This window comes from Anomaloglossus baeobatrachus, chromosome 1 (genome assembly GCF_048569485.1).
Source record: "Anomaloglossus baeobatrachus isolate aAnoBae1 chromosome 1, aAnoBae1.hap1, whole genome shotgun sequence".
NCBI classification, from domain to species: Eukaryota; Metazoa; Chordata; class Amphibia; order Anura; family Aromobatidae; genus Anomaloglossus; species Anomaloglossus baeobatrachus.
In genome coordinates, this window is record NC_134353.1 from 955339404 (window position 1) to 955365297 (window position 25894).

Here is a 25894-nt window from a genome sequence, read left to right on the forward strand (position 1 = left end):
GGTCCGCCTTAGCTGGCTAACAAACGTGACAGTGCAACCTGCAGACCACAGCTGGCAGCTCTACTTTGGCTGGTAATGCAAAATAGAGGGCATTCCACGCTATTATTTTAAATTTTTAATAAAATTAAATAAATACATAAGTAAAGTAAAAGACCTGGGATCCTTCCCAAATTGGATCACCAATCAATGTAAGGCAGACAGCTCTGGTTTGGTATTCTCAGGCTGGGGAGGCAGGAGACCCATGGGTATTGGTCCCTCCACAACCTAAAAATCGCAGATCACAGCCACCCCAGCAGTGGTGCATGTATTAGATGTGACAAGCCTGGTGCTTCGCCTCTTCCAGTTGCCCTGGTCTGGTGGCAAACGGGGTAATAAATGGGGTTTATGTCAGCCGTGAATTGCCAGCTGACATCAAGCCCTGGTATTAGTAATGGGTGGGTGTCTATCAGACACCTCCCATTACTAATCCAGTCATTGATTCAAGAAAAATACATTTTATTTGGACAAACACCCCTCGAATACAGACCTTGCTCACCAATTTATTACAATTTTAAAAAACAAAATGTCCAACGTAATACATAGCAAGGTCCCAAGACTATTACAAAAAGCTAACCTGAAAGACATCAAAAGAGAAAATTATTAAAGAAATAAAGACAAGAGACACCCTCATTCACCAATTTATTTTCCAGGAAAATCCTTAATCTTGGTCCAGCATAATCCAATAAGGGGGTCCCACGACGATACGATACTCACTGCCCCAGTCAATGAAGAACAGAATGTTCCCCATTGGCTGGGACAGCAGTGACTGAACTAACAAACTTTTTTGAGAATCCGTGCACTGACCTGAGATAACCTCATGAGGTCAGCCGTTTTTTCTTGGTTCAACGACTGGATTAGTAATGGGGGGTATGTGCTAGACAGAGGAAACACGGGCAGAACATACAGACTCCTTGTAGATGTTGTCCTTTGGGGGATTTGACTGAAACAATCGAAAAAATGTCTGCCTCCTTGTGTGCGAATTGTGTCTAACAAGATTTATGTTATGGATATTTTTTTTCTGTGTGAGATTTTCATCTGCAATCAGATGTAATTTTGCCAACACTTTCCACCTACAGAACATAAAGATGGCTTCTCCCCTGTGTGAATTATTTGAGGTCTGACAAGGCAGGCCTGCTAGGTTACTTGTTTTCTATGGTTGATTTCTATGGTTGCGCGTTCTAGGGTTAATGCTATAATTTCCCACATTCTAAATAAAAAAAAAGTCTTCTACTTCATGTGAATTATCATGTGTCTAACAAAATGGGATTTGTGAGCAAGAAAATGGCTTCTCTCCCATGTGAGTTTTTATATGACCATCAAGCTGTGCTTTCCGAATAAAACATTTCCCACATTCTGGACATGAAAATGATTTCTCCCCCGTGTGAGTTTTTATATGCACATCAAGCTGTGATTTCTGAATAAAACATTTCCCACATTCTGAACATGAAAATGGCTTCTCCCCAGTGTGAGACTGTATATGCCGATCAAGATCTGATTTCTGAATAAAACATTTCCCACATTCTGAACATGAAAATGGCTTCTCCCCTGTGTGAGTTTTTATATGCCGATCAAAATGTGATTTCCGAATAAAACATTTCCCACATTCTGAACAAGAAAATGGCCTTGCCCCTGTGTGAATCTTCATATGGTCATCAAGCCTTGATTTAGAAATAAAACATTTCACACATTCTGAACATGAAAATGGCTTCTCCCCCGTGTGAGTTTTTATATGCCGATCAAAATGTGATTTCCGAATAAAGCATTTCCCACATTCTGAACAAGAAAATGGCTTCTCCCCTGTGTGAGTTTTTATATGCTGATCAAGCTCTGATTTTTTAATGTAACATTTCCCACAATCTGAACAAGAAAATGGCTTCTCCCCCGTGTGAGTTTTTATATGCAGATCAACCTGTGATTTCAGGGTAAAACATTTCCCACATTCTGAACATGAAAATGGCTTCTCCCCCGTGTGAGTTTTTAGATGCCTATCAAGCATTGAGTTTCGAATAAAACATTTCCCACATTCTGAACATGAAAATGGCTTCTCCCCTGTGTGAATCTTTATATGGTCATCAAGCCTTGATTTATAAATAAAACATTTCCCACATTGTGAACAAGAAAATGGCTTTTCCCCCGTGTGCATCTTTATATGGTCATCAAGCTGTGATTTACGAATAAAACATTTCCCACAATCTGAACATGAAAATGGCTTCTCCCCTGTGTGAGTTTTTAGATGTACAACAAGCTGTGACTTCCATTTCTCACATTCTGAGCATGAATATGGCTTATCCCCTGTGTGAGCTCTTTGTTGTTGATCTCCCCTCTTGTGCCTTTTATTTGGCTGAACATTCTGTTGTGAATCAGGATATTGTTTAGAAGCATTACATGAGGGATCTTGGTTGTGAAGGGCTGAAGGTTTTTCTGCAATAATGAATTGCTCTTCAGATGTATTCTTTATAATACCAAAATCTTCTGTCAAAACAATAAAACAGAATTTGTAAATTTTAAACACTTTAACCTTTACACTTGGTTTTCACTGGTAAACTCAGGGCCCTGACTGCAGTATCGTTGTGGTGCCCAGATCGTGATTGTTTTATTACCAAAACAACTGTACCACAATTCCAAAAAGAAATTACACAGAAAATTAGCTAATAATATTTACTATATCCTGAATGTCATACCTGGCACCACAAGCAGTGTCCATGGCTGACTTATTTAAGGAATATAAAAGGAATGATACTTTATGAGGCCTAAATACTCTATAAAAAGAAAACAACGACTTCCGGTTCCGGCGCCGTTCATGTAAGTCAGACTTCTCTCGGGCCTTGTCACCCCTCGCCCAGAATCACAACGTGGGAGCACTAACACGCTCAGCAAGCCCCCAACCGAATCACCTGGTAATCCGTACCGTGTGGGAGAGGTTTTATGCTCAGAGGGAGCCTGTAGCAGTGTCGCTGGAGAGACCCGCGGGAGATCAGGCTGTGTGATAAAGATGGCGCCGGCAGCATATCTGAGCTCCTCACCTTCACTCCACGTGTATGCTTGAAAACTGACGGCCTGCTGGTAGGACAAATTATCAAACCGGGGGAGGTGGAAAGGCTGTATTGACAATGGGGACCCAGGAGAGAGCAGAAGGGAACTCAGGAGACGGGCGATAAAGGGGGTTAACTCTGCAGAGCAGTGCAGTGTGTGAATAAGGCTATGTTCATATTTCCGTTGTTTAGGATCAGTCACAACCCGCCGCTCTGATAATCAATGCAATCCGTTTGGCGAATTCCGTTGTTTCCCATAGACTTGTATGAGCGGTGGATTGTAACTGATGACCCTGCGTTGTATCCGCCGCGCGGTGCATCAGTCGTTTACTGACTGACTATTGGGCGGGAAGGATGCAGCATGCAACGTTTTTTGTTGCGGCAAAAAACGCACCCTGCAGGATTCCGTTGGAATCCGTCAGGAGGCATAATGTATGTCTATGGTGCAGGATTCCGTTATCCTTCGTCACGCAACGGATTCCAGTGCAGGAATCCATCACATTTTACTGAGCATGTCCAGCAGAACGTCTATCATCTAAAATCAGTTTCTCTCTATCCCCCCCCACACGCAGGTTTTAAACTGAAATCATTGCACCAACGGAACTGTTCTTTGTGAACAATTCCATGCATTTCTTGTCACATGTTGTACAACACATCAGTCCCATGCATCAAGCAACGCATGTGACTGATGCAAAACAACGGAAATGTCAACATAGCCTTAAGCTACTAGATAAGCTAGGGGGCGGTCATCCCAGAAGTGGCACGGTGGCTCAGTGGTTATCACTGCAGTCTTGCAGCGCTGGGGTACTGGGTTCTAATCCCACCAAGGACAACATCTGCAAGGAGTTTGTATGTTCTCCCCGTGTTTCCGTGGGTTTCCTCCGGGTACTCCAAAAAAACAAACAAACATACAGATAGGGACTTTAGATTGTGAGCCCCAATGGGGAGTGTTCCTGATGTATGTAAAGCTCTGCGGAATATGTTAGCGCTATATAAAAATAAAGATTTGATTTGAAGCTGGGACATTGTTCCAACAAAGTGGATTACTAAAGCACTGCTCTCCCTAGCTGTGTTGTGCTGCAAGCCAGCTGCTAGATAGTGTGAGCGGGGGCTGAAGTGGAGACTCAGGAACAAGAGTTAGGCTAAGTTCACATTTCGGCTAAAATCTATCAGTCACAATCCGCTGCTCTTGTAAACAGCGGAATCCGTTTAGCGGATTCCGCTGCTCCCATAGACTTGTATGAGCAGCGGATTGTGACTGATGATGCTGCGTTGCACCCTCCGCCCGACTGATCAGTCGTGGAACGACTGACCGCCGGGCGGGAGGAACGCAGCATGTAACGTTTTTTGAGCAGCGAGATCCGTCGGATTTCGCTGCGCATGCTCTCTGGCTCCCTGCACACGTCACCAGCTTTGGTTGGTTACCCGATATTTACCCTGGTTACGGTGCAAGGAGCCAGCGCTAAGCGGTGTAGGCCCGTAACCAAGGTAAATATCGGGTAACCAAGGTAAACATCGGGTGCTTTGCTGTTACCCGATATTTAGGCTGGTTACGTGTGCAGGGAGGCCGACACTTCCCCGCTCGGCCCCGCCCCCTCCCGCACTCCGCACATGTATGTACACACACACACCTGTCCCCAGCCATGCAGACAAGCACTGACACCCTCGTCTGGCCCCGCCCCCTGCTCGGCTCCGCCCCCTCCCGCACTTTGCATGTGCACACACACACATACATACATACATACATGCACATACACACACTCACTCACACATACACTCACCTGTCCCCAGCCATGCAGACCGCAGCACTTCTACTGACATCCTCAGCGCCTGGCCCCGCCCCCCGCTCGGCTCCGCCCCCTCCCGCACTTTGCATGTGCACACACACACATACATACATACATACATGCACATACACACACTCACTCACACATACACTCACCTGTCCCCAGCCATGCAGACCGCAGCACTTCTACTGACATCCTCAGCGCCTGGCCCCGCCCCCCGCTCGGCTCCGCCCCCTCCCGCACTTTGCATGTGCACACACATACATACATACATACATACATACATACATACATGCACATACACACACTCACTCACTCAGAGATACACTCACCTGTCCCCAGCCATGCAGACCGCAGCACTTCCCCACTGACATCCTCAGCGCCTGGCCCCGCCCCCCGCTCGGCTCTGCCCCAGAACTCCGCCCCCCGCACACAACGGAATCCGACAAAGAATTCTGTTCTTTGTCATCCGTTGTACAGCGTTGAACAGCGCATCAGTCACATGCGTCAAGCGACGCATGTGACTGATACAAATCAACGGAAATGTGAACTTAGCCTTAGGCTAAGTTCACACATCCTGTGTTTTGCATCAGTCACAATCCGTAGCCTTGAGGAATTACGGAATCCTGCAAAATATTTTGCAGGAATCCTGTATTTCCCCATAGACTTCTATTAGTGACGGATTGCGACTGATGACCCTGCGTTGCATCCGCTGCGTCGCGGTCCGTCGTTTTTGACTGACCGCCGAGCGGGGAGCAACGCAGAATGTAACGTTTTTCGGGCCGTCAAAATTAACGCGCCGCGCAGGAATCCGTCGCCATCCGTCAAGCTTGTAATGCATGTCTATGGTGCTGGATTCCGTCGTAATCCGTCTTACAACGGAATCCAGCGCAGGATTCCGTCATGCTCTACTGAGCATGCCCAGCATGCTTGGCACGCCCACTGGGCTGTCCCAAACACAGACGGATCATGACTGATCCGTCAAAAAACGGACGCACAGCGGATGTAACGGACGCAACTGATCCGTTTTTTCACAGGATTCCTGTGAAAGGAATCCTGTGAAAAACACATCAGTTGCATCAGTTGACATCTTGAAAATGACTGATCCGTTGCTGACGGACCTGACGGATTGAAAACACAGGATGTGTGAACTTAGCCTAAAATAAATAAATAAAAGCACAATAAAACAATACAAATCACAGCTCCCTGTAGGGACCTGACTCTGCAGACCAGGCCACCTGCTGAATAAGCTGAGGCTGGTTTCACATCAGTGTTTTTTTGCCTTGAGGCAAAAAAACAAACAAAACGCAAACTGCATGTGAGTAGATCCTGTTGAATTTGAGTTCAACGCAGCAAACGCAAGTGTTATTTACTGGATCCTGTGACTTGCAGTTTATGAGTCATGTGGTCGGGAATGAGCTGAATGGGGCTGGGCAGGCATTAAAGGGAAGGTTTTTTATTTTTGTATTAAAAAATAGTGATTATGAAATCAAGTATTTTTAATACAAAATTAAAATAGCAGCTTATTTAGTTTTTATTTAATTCTAATGTTACTGAAGGCACTGGGGGCTGCCATGCTGGATTTGCTGTGTGTAACGACAGTTACTCACTCCTTTATGGCAGCCCCTGTGCATAGAGAACAGTGGTCGGGATCCGACCCCATTTAGTAGCATTAGAGTAGGCGTCTGCTGTGACCTGGACGTGCCCCCTGGGCTGTCCAGATCACAGCAGAGGGAGGAGATCGGCGCCATCATTGTGGAGCTCACAGTGTATGCTGTTTGCTCCACTCTACCCCTGTCAACCGCCAGGATGTGTGAGTAAGGGTCGCCTCCCCTCCCCTCCCCCTGCCGTTACCGTCTCCAATGACATCCCCTCCCTCCGCTCTACCCAGCCCCCGCTCTTCCCCCGCTGCCATCTCCAATGGCACCTCCTTCCTCTGCTCTACCCATCCCCCGCTCTGACCCCCGCTGTGTGTCTGTTTGTGTGCCTCTGCATGTGAATACCGGCGCCCCTCCCCCACCACCGCTGTTGCTACAGTCTCCAAAAACACCCCCCCCCGTTCAACCCTCCTCCCCTTCCGCCTGCCACCTTTCAGCCCGTGTGTGTACCGGTGATACTGTCTACACAGCTGTGTATCTAATCCTCTCCTGTGTGATACTGTCTGCAGAGCTGTGTATCTAATCCTATCCTGTGTGATATTGTCTGCTGAGCGGTGTATCTAATCTTCTCCTGTGTGATACTGTCTGCTGAGCCGTGTATCTAATCCTATCCTATTATACTGTCTGATAAGCTGTGTATCTAATCCTATCCTGTGTGATACTGTCTGCTGAGCTGTGTATCTAATGATATCCTGTGTGATACTGTCTGCTGAGCTGTGTATCTAATCCTATCCTGTGTAATACTGTCTGCTGAGCCGTGTATCTAATCCCATCATGCGTAATACTGTCTGCTGAGCCGTGTATCTAATCCCATCATGCGTGATACTGTCTGCTGAGCCGTGTATCTAATCCTATCCTGTGAGATACTGTCTGCAGAGCGGTGTATCTAATCCTATCCTGTGTGATACTGTCTCCTGAGCTGTGTATCTAATCCTCTCCAGTGTGATACTGTCTGCTGTGTTGTGTATCTAATCCTATCCTGTGGGATACTGCCTGCTGAGCCGTGTATCTAATCCTATCCTGTGGGATACTGTCTGCTGAGCCGTGTATCTAATCCTATCCTGTGTGATACTCCTGCTGTCCTTGGTGACACTTTAGACTTTTCTGGTCACCAACAAAATGGCTCCGCACTGTGATCCTAAATTTCATTCTCTCATCTTTTGGAAACCCCCAGATTGGGAGGGGGAGGTGACATCACACACTGGAGAGCAGACTCCGCCCACTTTACTGCAGCTGTAATGTGATCTATTTCTACAGTAGGATTTCTGTAGGATTTCAGCAGCTGCTCCCCCTAGTGTTTAACAGTGGAAAATATCAAACGTTTTAATTTTTTTTTAATATTTTGCTCAATTAGAAACAAATAATATTTAAACAAAACATTAAAACTTTACATTTTTTTCAGTTATTGAAATTTATTTTTTTTTTGGACGACACCTTCCCTTTAAAGTCATGTGATCGGGAGTGAGCTGAATCTGCCATGACAGCATGGATGCAGCTTTGGACGAGAGTGTGTGTCAGTGCGAGTGTGTGTCAGTGAGGCTAGGTTCACATTTCCGTTGTTTTGCATCAGTCACATGCGTTGCTTGACGCATGTGACTGATGCGTTGTACAACGGATGACAAAGAAAGAATTTCATTGTCGGACTCCGTTGTGTGTGGGGGGCGGAGTGCGGGGGGTGGAGCCGAGCGGGGCCAGGCGCTGAGGACGTCAGTGCCGCGGTCTGAATGGCTGGGGACAGGTGAGTGAGTGTGTGTGTGTGTGTACATGCGGAGTGCGGGAGGGGGTGGAGCCGAGCGGGGAAGTGTTGGCCTCCCTGCACACGTAGCCAGGGTAAATATCGGGTAAAAACTAAGCAAAGCACTTTGCACCCGATATTACCTCGGCTACCCGATATTTACCTTGGTTACCAGCGTACACCGCTTAGCGCTGGCTCCTTGCACACATAACCAGGGTAAATATCGAGTAACCAAGCAAAGCAGGTTACGGGTGCAGGGAGCCAGAGAGCATGCGCAGCGAAATCCTACGGATTGCGCTGCTCAAAAAACGTTACAAGCTGCGTTCCTCCCACCCGGCGGTCAGTCGTTCCACGACTGATTAGTCGGGCGGAGGAAGCAACGTAGCATCATCAGTCACAATCCGCCGCTCATAGAAGTCTATGGGAACAACGGAATCCGCTAACAGGATTCCGTTGTTTACCAGAGCAGCGGATTGTGACTGATACAATTTAACGGAAGTGTGAACCTAGCCTGAGTGAGTGTGTGAGTGAGAGTGTGTGTCAGTGAGAGTGACAGTCTGTGAGAGTGTGTGTGTCAGTGTGATATTCAGGCCATGTTCTGTACAGCAAACAGGATCCTTCCTGCACCATACAACCGCAACTGTTAAAACCGGATCCGGTGCCCATTGAAATACATTGCAGCTACTGCCGCAATGTACAGGATCCGGTGAGTTGCAGTTTTTGGACGGAGGTGAAAAACGCAACAAGTTGCGTTTTTGATAAAAGGTAAAAAACTGCAACTCAACGGATCCTGACACTACCGCGCGCAAACGCATGTTACCGCAAGTCCATTGACATTGCATTGAGCAGACAATGGATCCAGTAAGATGCGTTTTGCGTTTTTTTGCTGACTGGTAAAAAAATGCTGATGTGAAACCAGCCGGAGCCCCCCCCCCCCCCCCCCCGTCCCTGAAGTGGAGACTCCAGGAGGAGACTTAATTAAATTAAATAAATTCACACTAAACAAAAACAAGATACAGCTCTTTTCAGAACCTGAGGCTGCAGACATCTGTTGCCGAGCTGAAAACCAAACATAAGTAGCTTCCCATTGATGGAACGCTATCTACGGAGGAGTGGTGCCTAGACATCGGACCCCCCCAGACAACAGATTCAGCAAGGGGAAGATGTGGCATCATCATTTAAGCCCCACCCCAGAGTGGGCAGACAGCAGAAAATGAGGACACGGCAGCTTTCAGTGGATCCCCGGGTACCCTAGACATATTTAAATCGGTGGAAGGTATCGACTATAAGCGCCTAGCCTCTGAAGTGGCAAATAACATTCTGCCGGACATCTCCATCACACTTAAAGCAAGTCGCCACGTCTCTCCAAGCGCTGCAAAACCCTCTTGATGAGACAGTGCAACAAGTGGTGGCTATAGAAACCAGGCTATCCACAATCTAAGATGATTTTAAGTCTGACCACACAATGGTAATGCGCCTATCTAGAGAAAATGTCATCCTAAGAGTCCAGAAAAAACAATATACGCATAGTCAGTCTCCCAGAATCATATCCACATGAGAAACTGCGAGGACTATGTGAAGCAATCATACCTAAAGCCCTGGGAGTCTCGGTTGGTAAGAGGAGAGAAAAGGTCCATCGTGTTGGTTCACCAAGGAGAAATCTGGAGGAGGATACCACTAAGCAGCCAAGACAAGTCATAATAAAATATCTGGACTTTACTGACAAGCGGGAGATAATTCAGGCATACAAGAAAGCATGCCATCCCATAGAAGTGAATGGAACTCGAATCCTGCTGTTTGAGGACTTCTCAGCGGAAGTCACCAGACAGCGCAGGGCGTTACACCTATATGCTCAGCCCTGTTCAAACATAAGGTTCCAACTGAGATATGCTGCTGTGTTAATGATCTGTCACCGAGACGGCTCCTCCAACTCGTTCTCCAATCTGAAGGAAGCAGAAGACGTCATCGAACGAATGGACAGTCCTCCAAGATTCAGAAAGTCTCCCACAAGGCACGGCCATCGCTTGAAAAAGGGAAGTTCTGGAAGACCATCACCAGTCGGACCAAAAAACAGAGGAAGAACCGCAAGCCGAATATACCCGCCTGAGAGGTACCACGGTTTCTGGACTGCTTTTTCCTTTTTAAAAGGTTGGAGGCTAGCTCATTAACTTAGCCTCAGAACATGCTACAGAGACTATGTGGACATAATGGAAGTGTTGGTAATGTGGACGGTGTAAGGAGTTTTCCCCCTCTCTATCCCCTTCTCCCTCCCCCACCTCTATCCTCTCTTCCCTCCCCCAAATAATCCCTCCTTTCCTCCTCCCCCCTCTATCCTCTCCTCCCCCCTTTTTTCCCCCTCTCCTTTTTCTCTCTGCTTGTGCCCTCTTCCACAGTTGTGACATGCCGTTCTCTTTGAATTACAGTTTAAAAGGTAATATAAGGGGGATGACGGGCCTCGGAGGCATGATCGGGAAGAAGTGAAGTCTGAAGTTAGGGACAGTTTGAGAAGGGGGTCTGAAAAAGACACTTCTGTCTATTGTTACGAAGAAAAGAGAAAGTTAATCCTTCTATTTGTAATGTTGCCTACAGGCTAGTTTTAGGTGTTTACTCTAGGTTATGTTATGATTTGACAGCAGCAGTAAGGAAGTATAACAGTTATATAGTTTGTATAAGTACACTATTTGCGATTGATTCATGCGGATAGTCACCTGGAACGTCAAAGGGCTACGCTCTCCCCAGAAGCGACTTAAATTTCTGCCCCATCTTAATCGCCTCAAACCAGATATAGCGCTTTTACAAGATACGCATCTAGAGGCACAGGGCATACAAAGGATGTGTAGGCTGTGGGTGGGTAACGCATATGGCTCCCCTTCTATCAAAAAGAAAGCTGGGGTTATCACACTGGTGCACAGAAAATTATAACATCGAGTTATAGACACATATGCAGCTATAGAGGGCAGACTACATGTGGTCACAATAGAGGTTTCAGGGGACACTTATACATTATTTAATGTCTATGCCCCTAATGAGAACAATAAGCCTTTTTTTATCAGCTGAAAGCTAAACTCCTAGAGCACTTGCACCCGAACACAATAGTGGGAGGGGATTTCAACTCCGTGGTTCTGCCATCAGAAGATTGGAAACTCTCAAATAACAGGTCTAAGCCGCCACAAAGTCAGGAGAAAGTCATTAAACCCCTCCTAGAGATCACGGCTCTCCATGACGTGTGGCGACATATGCATCCTCAGGATAGGGAATTCACACACTATTCCCATGCAAATGATTTGTGGTCCCAAATCGACTATTCTTTTGCTTCAAACAATGTGATGCACGGACTCCGCTATGTCTCTATACATGATTTGGTGATACAGTGGAACCTCGCTTAATGAGTAACCCACTTAACGAGAATTTCGCTTAACGAGCAAAGCTTTCTGTACATTTGTAACTTGATTTACGAGAAAGCTTTGCTGCACAAGCAAAATCCTCACCGCACACACTTTCGGTTCCACACATCCACCGCACTCTAACCCGCACTTGCAGTCCACACAAACACACACATGTACGCACAAAACACACACAAAACACACACGCACGCACACACATACAGTATTATGCTCACCTTACCTTCCGTTCCACCGCCGGCCTCATGATTATTGTAGTTCCCGGGAACATTGCGACGTCCTCGCGGCGAACTACATGACCCAGGAGGCCTGCGATGGAACGGAAGGTAAGGTGAGCATATAATATAATCTAATGTACCTTCCGTTTCATTGCCGGCCTCCTGGGTCCTGTAGTTCGCCGCTCTGCTCCACTCCAGGCTGTGCATCGGCATCCATAGCGACGAAGCAGGAACTTCCCGTCACCGCTACTCAAAGGCAGCGCGCTGGCCAATCAGAGGCAAGCGGCTCTGCCTTTGACGTCAGCGCTCTGGCCGCGGAAGTTCCAACCTCGTCATTATGGTAACCCGATACACAGCCCGGCCCCGTACCAGAGAACAGCAAGTCCCAGGAGACCGGCGATGCAACGGAAAGTAAGGTGAGCATATAATATGTGCGTGCGTGGTTGTGTGAGTTTGTACGTGGTTTGTACGTGTGTGGAATGACACACTAGGGGACCAGGATGGGACATTTAACAAGTTGTGGAACGAATTGTCTGCATTGCAATGATTTCCTATGGGAAATCTTGCTTTGCTGAACGAGTAACTTGGTTAACAAGCAACTCCCAGAACAGATTGTTCTCATTAAGCAAGGTTCCACTGTATCTGATTATGCATCGGTGGTGGTGGAGATGGCGGACATCCACCCAAAGAGCTCGGATTATTTGTGGAGATACTCAGCTTTCCTTCATGGTAATGAAGACTTTACGTTAAAGCTCAAGGAGTGGTGGTCGGAGTTTTGGTTTCACAATAGACAACATGGGGATACTCCCTTAGGCTATGTCCGCACTTTGCGTCGTCGTAGTTGCAGTTCAAAACGCATATTTTGGCAGCAATTGTCTTTGCCAATGTTTGGTCGGATCGCAAAAACGCAGTAAACACGCATGCGTTTTGACCACGTTTTGACAGCTTTTTACCTGCTTTTTGGTGGCTTTTAGTCACATGCGTTTTGATTAAAAAGACACTGGTTAATAAAGTTTAAATATACAAAAACTATGAAAAAAATTATAACAAATCTCATGATTTAAATCAGACAAAAATTAGCTTATTTTAATATAATAATAACTATTTTAGTAATTATGTTAAAATTAGCGAAAAAATATGGGATTTCAATCTTAATTGTTGGACTGTGTGTGTAAGTAAAGGGACATATCATTCCATTAATATTAAGTTCAAAGAACATGCATTTTCAAAGTCAAAAAACGCATGTTTTCAGCATCCAAAAAAGCATGTTATACACTAGAATTTTGATATTTGATGCGTTCTGACATTTCTCATTGACTTCAATGATATCAAAACGCAGCCAAAATGGCAAAAACAATTGACATGTTTCTTCTTTGAACGCTAAGTTTTTACCCAAAATTATGCAAATTAAACGCAGCGTTTAGAAAAGCAAAGTGCGCACAAGAAAGCTCAATGTCCCATTGACTTTGCTTGAAAAGCAGAACGCAGACATTTTGGCATGAAAACGCTGCAGTTCAAAACGCAGCTGAAACGCAAAGTGCGCACATAGCCTTATTATTTTTGGAGACAGCAAAGGTGGTAATAAGAGGCAAAATAAGTGCCTAAGTTTCCACTTTGAAGAAAAAAAAAAGATTCACACCCATTTCAATGAAGCCTCGGCGCGGGTGAGACAGGCCTACACAGTTTTCCAGCACAGTCCGACCAAAGAAAACAAAGAGGACTGGCAGTCAGAGCGGAGGGCTTTCAATATGTGGGTGGACAAAAGGGAGGGATTGTTCAGGTCTGCCCAAGAAACCATTTTACATAGATTCGGGAACAAATCAGGGAAGCTGATGGCAAATTTAGTAAAGAACAGATTTATACCGCAAAGCCCTATACAGATGAAAGACCACAAAGGGGAGCTCCACAATGAACCTAGGAAAATAATTGAAATATTGGGAATATACTATAAGAATCTCTATTCAACTGACGGGAATGGAGATATCCCTGCTAATAATATTCTAAACAAAGCTGAATATATCTAAGATGACGGAAAAACACCGAACATACCTAAACGCGGGAGTCACGGGCAGAATGTGGCTCGGACAATTAAAAACTTACATAATCACAAAGCCCCAGGACCCGATGGGTACACCGGGGAATTCTATAAGACAATGGTAGAAGAAGTCTCACCCATATTGCTGACTTTGTATAACAAGGATCTGGAGGGGAGAAAGACTTTTCAAACTGGGAAATTAGCATACATAAAATTGATTCCAAAACAGGGGAAGGACCCATTGAACCTGGGGTCATACAGACCAATATCCCTTATTAATGAAGACAGAAAAATACTGTCCAAAATAATGGCAGACCGAATAGCAGAAATTTTGCCACAATTAATCTCTCCTGCCCAAGCAGGTTTCGCTAAGAAAAGATCTGCCACGGCAAACATTAGAAAAGTCCTCCTGGCCCTGGACAGAGTAAACCTCAAGCCTAAAGACACAGAAACCCCTGCACTGTTAATAGACGCTGAGAAAGCCTTTGATAACATCGAGTGGCCATGGCTTTATAGAGTATTAGATGAGATGTGTTTCTCTGGATCCTTTTACACATATATCTGAGCAATATACACGTCCCCAAAGGCACAAGTATAAAATCCTGTTTTTTTCTCGACCCCCTTTCAGCTGTTTTATGGGACCAGATAAGGCTGTCCTCTTTCCCCGCTGCTCTTCAATTTGGCACTTGAACCCCTGTTGAGACTGTTGTCGGGCCAGAATATATTTCAAGGTATCTCCATAAATAAAAAAACGACTCCATGCAATATTTTTTGCAAACGACATCTTACTCTTCCTCTCTGACCCAATAAACCAAGTCCCGCGGATAATGTATAGTTCGCGAGCATTTGGGGAATATTCGGGTTTTTGGATCAATACAACAAAGTGCAAGTTGCTCTATATTGGGAAAGAGTATACACCAGCTCCAAACCCAGGTTTTTCCAGGGATCTCAGTAGCCAAGTCATTTATAAAACTTATTTAGGGGTGAAAATAAGAAGGGTCCCCGGAACTCTATATGGCCTAAACTTTCCACCCCTGCTAAAACGCAAAGTAGAAGATCTTAAAAGATGGCAGGAGCTTCCACTAAATATGATAGGAAGAATGCATCTGATTAAGATGATGTCGGTATCCAGGCTAATGTACCATATACAAACCCTCCCCTTACTCCTAAAATATAGGGACGTATAATTTTTAAATAAAACATTCTCGCATATTATCTGGAGAGGGAAACAGCCACGCATAGGGTTAAAGAAGCTGATGGTTTCTAAAGATAAAAGATAATGGAGGTCTAAAGGTCCAGTCACACTAAGCAACTTACCAGCGATCCCAACAACGATGTCACACTGCGACGCTCCAGCGATCCCACCAGCAACCTGACCTGGCAGGGATCGCTGGAGCGTGGCTACACGAGTTGCTGGTGAGCTCACCAGCAACCAGTGACCAGCCCCCAGTCTCCTAGTTACAGCACACATCAGGTTAATTAACCCGATGTGTGCTGCAGCTAAATGTGCACAGAGCAGGGAGCAGCGCACAATGCTTAGCGCTGGCTCCTTGCTCTCCTAGTTACAGCACACATCGGGTTAATTGCCTGATGTGTGCTGCAGCTATCTGTGCACAGAGCAGGAGCCGGCAGCACAGGCAGTGAGAGCGGAGGAGGCTGGTATCAAAGGTAAATATCGGGTAACCAAGGACAGGGCTTCTTGGTTACCCGATGTTTACATTGGTTACCAGCCTCCGCAGAAGCTGGCTCCCTGCTCACTGCACATTAGTTGTTGCTGTCTCGCTGTCACACACAGCGATCTGTGCTTCACAGCAGGACAGCAACAACTAAAAAATGGCCCAGGACATTCAGCAACAACCAACGACCTCACAGCAGGGGCCAGGTTGTTGCTGGATGTCACACACAGCAACATCGCTAGCAACGTCACAAAAGTTGTTCGTTACCAGCGATGTTGCTAGCGATGTTGCTTAGTGTGACGGGGCCTTAAACCTCCCAAATGTTAGAAGATACAATATAGCATGCCTAACTAGATATTTGATGGATTGGATCCATGGCTCCGGACAGTACGCGGCAATAGCCTTTGAAAGGGACTATGCCCAACCCTGGGACCTTTTGGCTCTGTTACACTCACGACAGTCGGCGATACTTCCACAATTAAAATACTCGTCCCTGTTTAGAGACACTATAGCAACGTGGAAGATAGTAAGGAAACATTACGAACTCTCACATTGAATCTCTAAATACTTACCTATCTGGAACAACCCAGAGCTCTTACAAGGGGTTAGTAAACTTGTTGAGGAATGTAGAGCGAAGGGGATGTGTAATGTCTTTCATCTCTTACATCCTAGCGAATTGAGGTGGCTAGAAAGGGAGGAACTGAAGGAGAAGTACCGCCTTAAACCTAATCAGATAATTCAATTTGACCAGGTGAAACACAATGTCCTGGACAGTCTGGTGGATGTAACAAATAAGAAATAACGTTTGGAACTCCATTCTATGTCTGAACTGGGTGCAAAAACCTAAAAAACATCACTATGGGGAGATAAGGTATGCACACCAGTGACTATGTAAGGGGAATACATGGAATAGCAGAAACTGCTGTGTGAATACTGACATGAAAAATTCAATAGCTATATGCAAGAGTGAAAATGTGAAAAATGGAACCTGCATTACTGCCATGAATATATGAATAAAGAGAAATTTAGCTACTGAATTGATCAATGCAATAGAGCCCCAACACTACGCCAAAGTATTTCTCTACGTTGGGGTCCCGAGCTTGTGTGTGTCCTCTCATGCAGTTAAAAAACTTACCGTGTATGGGAAGCTGAGACCCAGGCTATATATACGATGTGGATTGGCAATAGGTGTGTATGGGGAGGGTTCCCAAACGAAAAACAACTAACAAATAAGAAATAACGTTTGGAACACCATTCTATGTCTGAACTGCAGCAGTTTCTGCTATTCCATGTATTCCCCTTGCATAGTCACTGGTGTGCATACCTTATCTCCCCATAGTGATCTTTTTTAGGTTTTTGCACCCAGTTCAGACATAGAATGGAGTTCCAAACGTTATTTCTTATTTGTTAGTTGTTTTTCGTTTGGGAACACTCCCCATACACACCTATTGCCAATCCATATCGTATATATAGCCTGGGTCTCAGCTTCCCATACACGGTAAGTTTTTTAACTGCATGAGAGGACACACACAAGCTAGGGACCCCAACGTAGAGAAATACTTTGGCGTAGTGTTGGGGCTCTATTGCATTGATCAATTCAGTAGCTAAATTTCTCTTTATTCATATATTCATGGCAGTAATGCAGGTTCCATAAATTTGGTGGATGTGTCCCGGGACACGATCTGTAACACATTTGATTGCCTGGTAAAAACCTCGGCCACATCATTCTCTATCTTGTGGCTGTATGGGGCAATGAGGGATCGGCTCATGGGACAATATCTGGAGGCCTTCTTTAGGTCTTGGGAAGAGCAGTTAAATAGTCCAAACCTCGGTGGGAAGATTAGGGAGGGTTGAACCCAGCTCCATAAAACAGTCATGAATGAGCAATGGAGGGAAACACAGTCCAGAATAATACACAGGGCAATATTTGTGTTCCATCTCCCCCAAACAAAAGCAAAACCAAGCACACACTGTCCTAGGTGTAAAGATGAGGCGACGGACCTATTCCATGGGTTGTGGACCTGTTCACATCTCCAATCCCTTTGGACTCAAATCACAAAATGTGTTTTTGAAATTTGGAAATTCACAATCCGCCTGACACCCACTTTGGTCTTATTCCATAAATGGGAGGAGGAGAATGATGAGGGGGGCAGGTTGGAATACCCACCCGCATTGCTGCACGTTATTCTGCTATCAGATAAAAGGGCGATACTTAAATTGTCTCTCTCCTAACATCCCCTCTTTAGATGATAGTATGATTCACATGAAACACCTACTGGTTTTGGAGGGGCTGGATGCCGAGAGGGAAAAAGAGAGAATTGATAAATACTTTAAAAAATGGAAGAACTTAATAATAGCATATTCTAGCCGGAGGAGATGGCACAAATGAGGAGACCGTTCTTTGACACAGTAACATACGGAAAAATTACGAGGCACCTCGGGAGGTTTGGAAATGGGAGAATGAGGGGGGCTGGTGGGGAAGAACTGAAAGGAATACAAGGGACCGGCCCATAGGTATATCCTGAAATGTAACGCTTGATGCGCGATGATCTGTGTATAAACTGTAAGCTGTGCTGAAGAGGTCACTGTAACTCGTCTAAAAATAACAAGGACAATGGATTTCACTATCTTACGCTGAATTTCTATTTTCAAGTTGTTTTTTCTATGTAATGTTTTATTAAAATTAAAAAAAATATATATATATAAAAAAAAAAGGTCAGAGGACAGGGCTCCATGTGTGAATCGGTCGAGTACAGCAACCAAAACATTGTCTACAGCGCTCACCCCACAAGTTGTGCTAGCAGGTACAACTCTGGAAACAGTCCAGGAAAATTCTCCAGAAGCCGCTGCACTGACCGCCGGCTCCGACCGCCCAAGACAGGGAACTGATCATGGAAGGAAAGGGGCTGCAGAGCAGGATGATCCGGGTGCTGCTAAAAGAGGTGGCGAGCCAGTGCAGGAACCATCAATTCTTACAGAATAGCGCTCTGCAGCCGCTTTCCTTCCATAAATCCTCTATAAGATGGAGAAGTCAGCAACAGAAATGAGCAACCAAGGAAAGATTTGTTACATTTTAGCATTTTATGATTAAATAGAAAATCTGTACATTTCTCTTCTAGAAGAAAATCAGAATATACAAATACTTTATCCTTATTCCGATTTTTAGACTTGTCTCCTGCACATTCACTGATGAAATGACGTCAGTAGAAGAATCGCTCAAGAATCCCCCCCCCCCCCAATATCAGGATTAAATTGCTGGACCCCGGACATCCTATCAGGACACAATGGGTTATATATAAGAGGTGACGCTCGTCTTTCATATAACCATGATATTTGTTATGTGATAATAACGCTCTGCCATCTCTGTCTCTTCCTCCTCCCTGGTGAGCAGCATTACCGACCCTCAGAGCAGTAATCTCCATCCGCTCCTGTTATTTGGGTTTATGCCTCCATGTTCTGTATCTGTCACACACTGACATGACTGTAATAGGAGATAATGGATTCTTAAGGCTGCTTTACACACAACGATATCGCTAGCGATCTCGTTAGCCATGTGCCACACCCAGATCGTTGCTACTATTTGCCAAGATCGCTCATAGGTCGTTTTCTAGCGGTCACACGTACACATCTCACAAACGACGCTACATCGCTCAGCGATATATTGTTTGACCAAGGCGGTTGTGTGGACACAGTCACACAGCATTCCTCCCAACGATTCCGGCAACGACAGACGTATAATTGACCATAGCATCAACCATGGCTGCCAAATCAGAATGCAGTTGGAAGCACCGATCAGAGCGGAGGAGGCGTGGAGCATTGCTCGTAACGACACACCTGCGTCTCTAATGACGAACACACAAACGATTTTGTTCGTCGCTGGCGGGGTGTCAAACGTAGCAATATGTCTGCTGCGCTACAAACGACGAACAATACTTTGAAACGGAACGTGTCAATGATTAACGATTTTCGCACCTTTTAAGATTGTTTAGAGTCGCTCGTAGGTGTCACACGCAACAACGTCGCTAACGACGATGGAAGTGCGTCACGAAAACCGTGATCCCGACGACATATCGTCAGATAAATCGTAGCGTGTAAAGGGGCCTTTAGTCCCTAAACTGGAGAAACCCCTGATCAGCCCTGACAGCGGATAATAAGAAAGAGCTGGAGCTCGTCCTCGCTCACATCAGCAGAATTCACGTCCAGCTGTATTTCTCCTCTATAACATAACTGCACATCCCGTGTTATCACCTGCACCAGGATCACAGATTCAATCACATTTCATGAAGGGTTAATATACTGCTGGAGAAACTGACACAGCAAAGAGCGGAAAATAGGAATGTGTGACTTGTGTGCGTTATTGGGTGGTCTGTACTCACCGGGGCAGTGATCTGTAGGAATCTCCTCTTTACTCCGCTGATCGCCCCTCACATTTCTCTCTGGAGAATTAATATCGTTCAGATCTTTATCCGGACCCAAAAGCTGCAAAACAAAATATTGTAAAAGTCCCCGGGAATAATGGAGATAAGATCCGGACATGTGAGGTCTGTGGTCAGCTGTGATCCTGCCGTCTCCACCGCTCTCATTACACAAGTATAAAACATCTAATACTGGAGGAGAAAACAAGACTGAACACAAGGAGGTCACAGCCGTCCACACCTCATAGGGGAGATCTCCATCTACCTGAGGATCCTGTGGAGGAGGAGGAGGAGCGGGACATCTCTCTGGGGTCGTCCTCGTACTGGAGAGACCTGCAGGAGACACAGACAGGACGGACATCATTATTACATACAGATAATTATAGGCCGGGTGTGTTCAGTCCTGTCTATTACCTGGTGATGTGCGGGGCTGGAGCTCCTCCATCATCACCTCCTTGTACCACTCCTTGTGTCCTTCTAGATACTCCCACTCCTCCATGGAGAAATAGACGGTGACGTCCTGACACCTTATAGGAACCTGACAACACAATGATACCGTCATCACCCAGAATCCTCCAGTGCCGTCCTGTGTAATGTCCCAGCATTCCCAGCAGTGTCACCTCTCCAGTCAGCAGCTCAAGCATCTTGTTGGTGAGTTCCAGGATGTTCTGGTCATTGATGTCCTCATGTATCCGGGGGTGAGGTGGAGGCCCCGGGATTGGGCTTTGGGTTTCTCCCCGTCCTTCAGACACAGGAGCCTGACAGCGATCACTAGAGGTCTTCACTACGGTGTAATCCTAAGTGTGGAGACATTAATATTATCACTACAGACATTTCCAGAGTCCATCACCTCCCCGGTCATATCCTCAGTTATTCCCATAGATAATGATGTAATGTGATGATGTGACGCCCTGGACACCCCAGGGGTCACAGGTCATTACATACACCCCCCCCCCCACACACACACACACACTAGAAAAGGTAACAACCGTCAAACACAAGCCCTGATTGCCTCCCTCAGTGTTAGACAGGCACACCAGGAGGGCGGAGTCAGGCGGGAAGACACGCCCACAGAGGAGTCTGCTGACCTGAGGCAGGAAAATAGCAGTCAGTTGTCAAGTAGCAGTTGTTCAGTTAGTAGTGGAGTGGAGTGTGACACACAGCTCTGTGCGGGGCCTAGGTTGGAGCCTAGGACCTCTTTACAGTCAAGCAGGCAGACGGCATGGGCCGCCTGCAGGAGACCGGGAACACGACCGGTGGAACCGTAAGGGACCGAACCGGAGAGCCTTCAGTATACCGGAGCACCAGGAAGGGTACTCAGACCCTGACTAGGCTACAGGCCACCACCGTAGTCAAATTAACTGATTGAGGTATGGACCTCATTGGGTCCTTTCCCACCAAAGTCCCGAATGGCGGCAACAGCCCAACCCGACTGGATAGTAGCCACCGCCAAAGGCCAGAGATCCGAGGGCCAGCGCCTGCGGGCAAAGGAGCTCCTACAACGCACCAGCCGGGGAGCGGACCACCCGTGCTTAGGCACAGTGGTCCAATTACACTTAGGTGCAGGAGACAGGTGGACTCTGCCAACCCGTCTAGTTGAATGCAGACGGCTGCGGGACTTCCGTTCAACACTTCGTTTGGTTTACCAGTGACTCTGTGTGATTTAATCTTGAGTACAACAGTGCCATCCGGCACCGCACAGTACCGCGCCGCAGTCCTGCACCCCGCACCATCTCTCCCCGCAACTGGGCCCCGGGACCAACCGCCCCTACCCACGGAGGGGTTAACACCAAAGCTGCGCCCTAACACCGCTCCCGGGAGCCCTCCACCTTCACCGCAGCGGTGGTGCTCATTATCACCACAACCCATGGGTGGCGTCACGAACAACCACCCCAACACCAAAATACCAGCATCCCCCGCGCGTAGCGACAACCTCCCTTACAGAGCGACGTGACCCCCGGGTCCGTGAGAAGCTCGAGCCACCGCCCGCAGTACGAGCACGGATCCGAGCGGCTCGGCGGTCAAAGCCGAGGCCGTGGGGCGGTACACATCGACTCTTCTGGCGTCACGAACAGGATCGATCCAGTCTACTCACCCGTAGAAGTGCGCCTTGTGGTTCCAGTCAGCGACGTCCCGCTGAAAAATTTGAAGATCCACCATCTTGGGCGCGAAAAGTTCCCGCTCGAGTCGTCTTCCCTGAGCAGTGGAGGCGTGAAAGTGAAGCCCCGCCCCCAAAAGAAGGCAGTGCTAAAGAAAACCAAGGGGGGACGGGTGAAGAGCGGTCCCCATGTGATCCCGGGGATAAGAAGCAGGGACGCCAGGACTCTGCACCCGTTTTGTTCCTGGAGCCCTAGCAAGAAACATGTCCGCCCCGTCTAGCAGGCCCGCGCCCGGAACAGCGGCGTGGGTGGAAGCCCGGACGGAGCAGCTGAGTAGCAGTCTACAGGCTCGGGTCCAGCTACCCGTGCAAGGTTGGGTGGCCGAAATGGCGGAGGTAGCTGCGGCCGTGCGGGCACGTGAGGTGGAGGCAGTGTTGAAGGAGCGGGTAGGCGACCCACGTCCCTATGTCCCAGAGGGAACGGCTACTGCTGCCGAGGGGCCTGGTCTGCTCCCGCTCACCCTGCTGTGTCCCCCACCGTCCGTACCGGTCGCCGCTGCCTCGCCGATCGGTCCGTTGCCCCCGACACTGGCAGTGAATTCCACCGCACCTGCTCGCGAGGACCGGCCTGTAGACGCAGCCCGCGGATGGCCGCTTGCCCGGCCGGCACCGATCCCGTTGCCCTGGAGGGTGCCCGTTCCCCGTGAGGAAGCGCTGATCCCGGAAGTGACCACGCCCTAAGAGGCCCCGGCAGCCTACCCGGCCAGAAAGATGGTGGACGCTGACCTGCAGGAGGCCCGGAAGGTAAGGCTGGCCGCTCCCAAGCTCCAAGCCTCGGCTGAGGCAGCAGAGGGTTGTCGCTGCAAGGCAGCAAGACAGGCCATGACACAGCGGAGCTCCCCAACACAGATGGTGCCGGTCGTAGCCAGCATCGAGGAGCGCCGACTGGGCCCGACCCCCGCGCAGAGGGAGCATGCAGAACCACCATTTTGGGTGCGGCAGCTGAGCCAGACGGGCAGGGAAATTGAGGCTCGTGAGAAGGCCGCGGTACTGGTCCGCACCATCCGGGAGAAAGAGAATCTCCGGAACACTCCATACCGGTCGCTGGGCCAGACCTACGAGGGCCAGGTCCGGCAGTTTTGCCCCCGGCGTGGATGGGGGTTTATTTACGAACCGGGCCAGGAGGCCGAAGTCTTTTTCTCCCGGAGGGACGTTTACCACCATCTGACCCTAGGTCACCCACATCGTGACCAGAAGGCCGGGGAGCTGTTTTTTTTTACACCCGCCACTATGGGGAGAGGGGCTGGTTCGCACTGGATGTCAGGAGGAGGGTGAGCCGCGATGTACATGGGCGACCCCAGTCCCCTCCCCCGCCATACAGCCCTGATGTGGAGCTGGAGGAGGAATACGTCGACGGCGACCTAAAGTAGGGCAGCGGACCCCCGTTGTCCACCAGTTAAAGTCCCCGTTGGGACCCATCTGCAAGTCCCCGTTGGGACCTACAATGTTGAGGTAGCCCGTTGGCTGCTGAAGAGCCCCGTCCCTGTTGGGACTGTTGTCGCCCCTTTTTCCACCCCCAGAGACACGTCTGAGAACTTGCAAGCCAACCCAAAAACTATTGGGCCTGTAAATAATGCCCCTTTCCCTTTCCCGTTCTTGCCTTCCCGCACTGCCAGTCTCCGGAGAGGCTGGTTGGAGGAAGGACCCGCAGCAGAGTAGACTGCGGTCCGGTCACTACAGGAACCGGTGACCATCCTCCGGGGGCAGGGGTCCCCTTGGACGTGGGGCCCCTGCATGACTGCCGGGTGCAAAGCACCGTACCCGTTCCCGCTTGGGTGGCCTGGGCCAGTTCCCGTTTTCCGGACTGCGGAAGAAGGGTGCTGCCCGTTTCTTAGGGGCAGCATCAAGGTTCAGGTTGCTTGGGTGGGAAAGTGGAAGGACAAGGACCCGTCCCGTTTGTTAAAAAAAATGTCCCCGTTTGCAACGGTTTAAGAATGTGCCTCCCGTAAGGGAAGAAATGAAAAAAAAAAAGCTTATCTTGTTGAATGTTTACCCGTTTTTATCTTTTTCAGTTCACAATAAAAATAAACCGGTGTGGACGGGCAGCCCGCGGACGGTCTGCATTAAACCAAGGAGGAATGTGACGCCCTGGACACCCCAGGGGTCACAGGTCATTACATACACCACACCCCCCCCCCACATTAGAAAGGTAACACCCGTCAAACACAAGCCCTGATTGCCTCCCTCAGTTTTAGACAGGCACAGCAGGCGAGCGGAGTCAGGCGGAAAGACACTCCCACCGAGGAGTCTGCTGGCCTGAGGCAGGAAAACAGTAGTCAGTTGTCAAGTAGCAGTTGTTCAGTTAGTAGTGGAGTGGAGTGTGACACACAGCTCTGCGCGGGGCCTAGGTTGGAGCTTAGGACCCCTTTACAATCAGGCAGGCAGACGGCAGGGGCCGCCTGCAGGAGACCGAGAACACGACCGGTGGAACCGTATGAGACCGGAGGCGGGTTGGAGCCCGCCGGAACCGAACCGGGGAGCCTACAGTATACCGGAGCACCAGGAAGGGTACTCAGACCCTGACTAGGCTATAGGCAACCACCATAGTCAAATTAACTGATTGAGGTCTGGACCTCACGGGGTCCCTTCCCACCAAAGTCCCAATTGACGGCAACAGCCCAACCCGACTGGATAGTAGCCACCGCCAAAGGCCAGAGATCCGAGGGCCAGCGCCTGCGGGCAAAGGAGCTTCTACGACGCACCCGCCGGGGAGCGGACCACCCGTGCTTCGGCACCGTGGTCCAATTACACTTGGGTACAGGAGAAAGGTGGACTCTGCCAACAAGTCTAGTGAACTGCAGTCCGCTGCGGGCCTCCCGTTCAACACTTCTTTTGGTTTACCAGTGACTCTGTGTGATTTAATCGTGAGTACAACAGTGCCATCCGGCACCGCACAGCACCGCGCCGCAGTCCTGCACCCCGCACCATCTCTCCCTGCAACCGGGCCCTGGGAACAACCGCCCCTACCAACGGAGGGGTTAACACCAAAGCTGCGCCCTAACACCGCTCCCGGGAGCCCTCCACCTTCACCGCAGCGGTGGTGCTCATTATCACCACAACCCATGGGTGGCGTCACGAACAACCACCCCAACACCAAAATACCCGCATCCCACGCGCGTAGCGCCAAACTCCCTTGCAGAGCGACGTGACCCCCGGGTCCGTGAGAAGCTCGAGCCACCGTCCGCAGTACAAGCACGGATCCGAGCGGTTCGGCGGTCGCAGCCAAGGCCGCGGGGCGGTACAATGACATCAGAACTTCTCACCTTCCCGGTCATATCCTCTGTTATCCCCATAGATAATGATGTAATGTGATGACATCAGAACCTCTCACATCCCAGTCATATCCTCTGTTTTTTCCATAGATAATGATGTAATGTGATGACATCAGAACCTCTCACCTCAACGGTCATATCCTCTGTTATTCCCATAGATAATGATGTAATGTGATGACATCAGAGCCTCTCACCTCCCCGGTCATATCCTCTGTTATTCCCATAGATAATGATGTAATGTGATATCAGAACCTCTCATCTCCCCGGTCATATCCTCCGTTATCTCCATAGATAATTATGTAATGTGATGACATCAGAACCTCTCACCTCCCCGGTCATATCCTCTGTTATTCCCATAGATAATGATGTAATGTGATGACATCAGAGCCTCTCACCTCCCCGATCATATCCTCTGTTATCCCCATAGATAATGATGTAATGTGATGACATCAGAGCCTCTCACCTCCC

At 48.2% G+C, this 25894-nt stretch overlaps 1 protein-coding gene across 1 annotated transcript in view; it reads right to left on the reverse strand.

Moving 5' to 3' along the window:
- Positions 1-202: 202 nt before the first annotated feature.
- Positions 203-25894, reverse strand: part of LOC142257463 (uncharacterized) — a 94177-nt gene continuing 68485 nt past the window's right edge. The window contains exons 7-11 of the mRNA XM_075329588.1: positions 20617-20793; positions 20411-20534; positions 20262-20329; positions 19958-20060; positions 203-2511 (exon numbers count right to left, since the gene is read on the reverse strand). Coding sequence (XP_075185703.1) covers positions 1292-2511; positions 19958-20060; positions 20262-20329; positions 20411-20534; positions 20617-20793 — 1692 coding nt within the window. The 3' untranslated portion in view covers positions 203-1291. The remainder of the gene's footprint in view (positions 2512-19957; positions 20061-20261; positions 20330-20410; positions 20535-20616; positions 20794-25894) is intronic.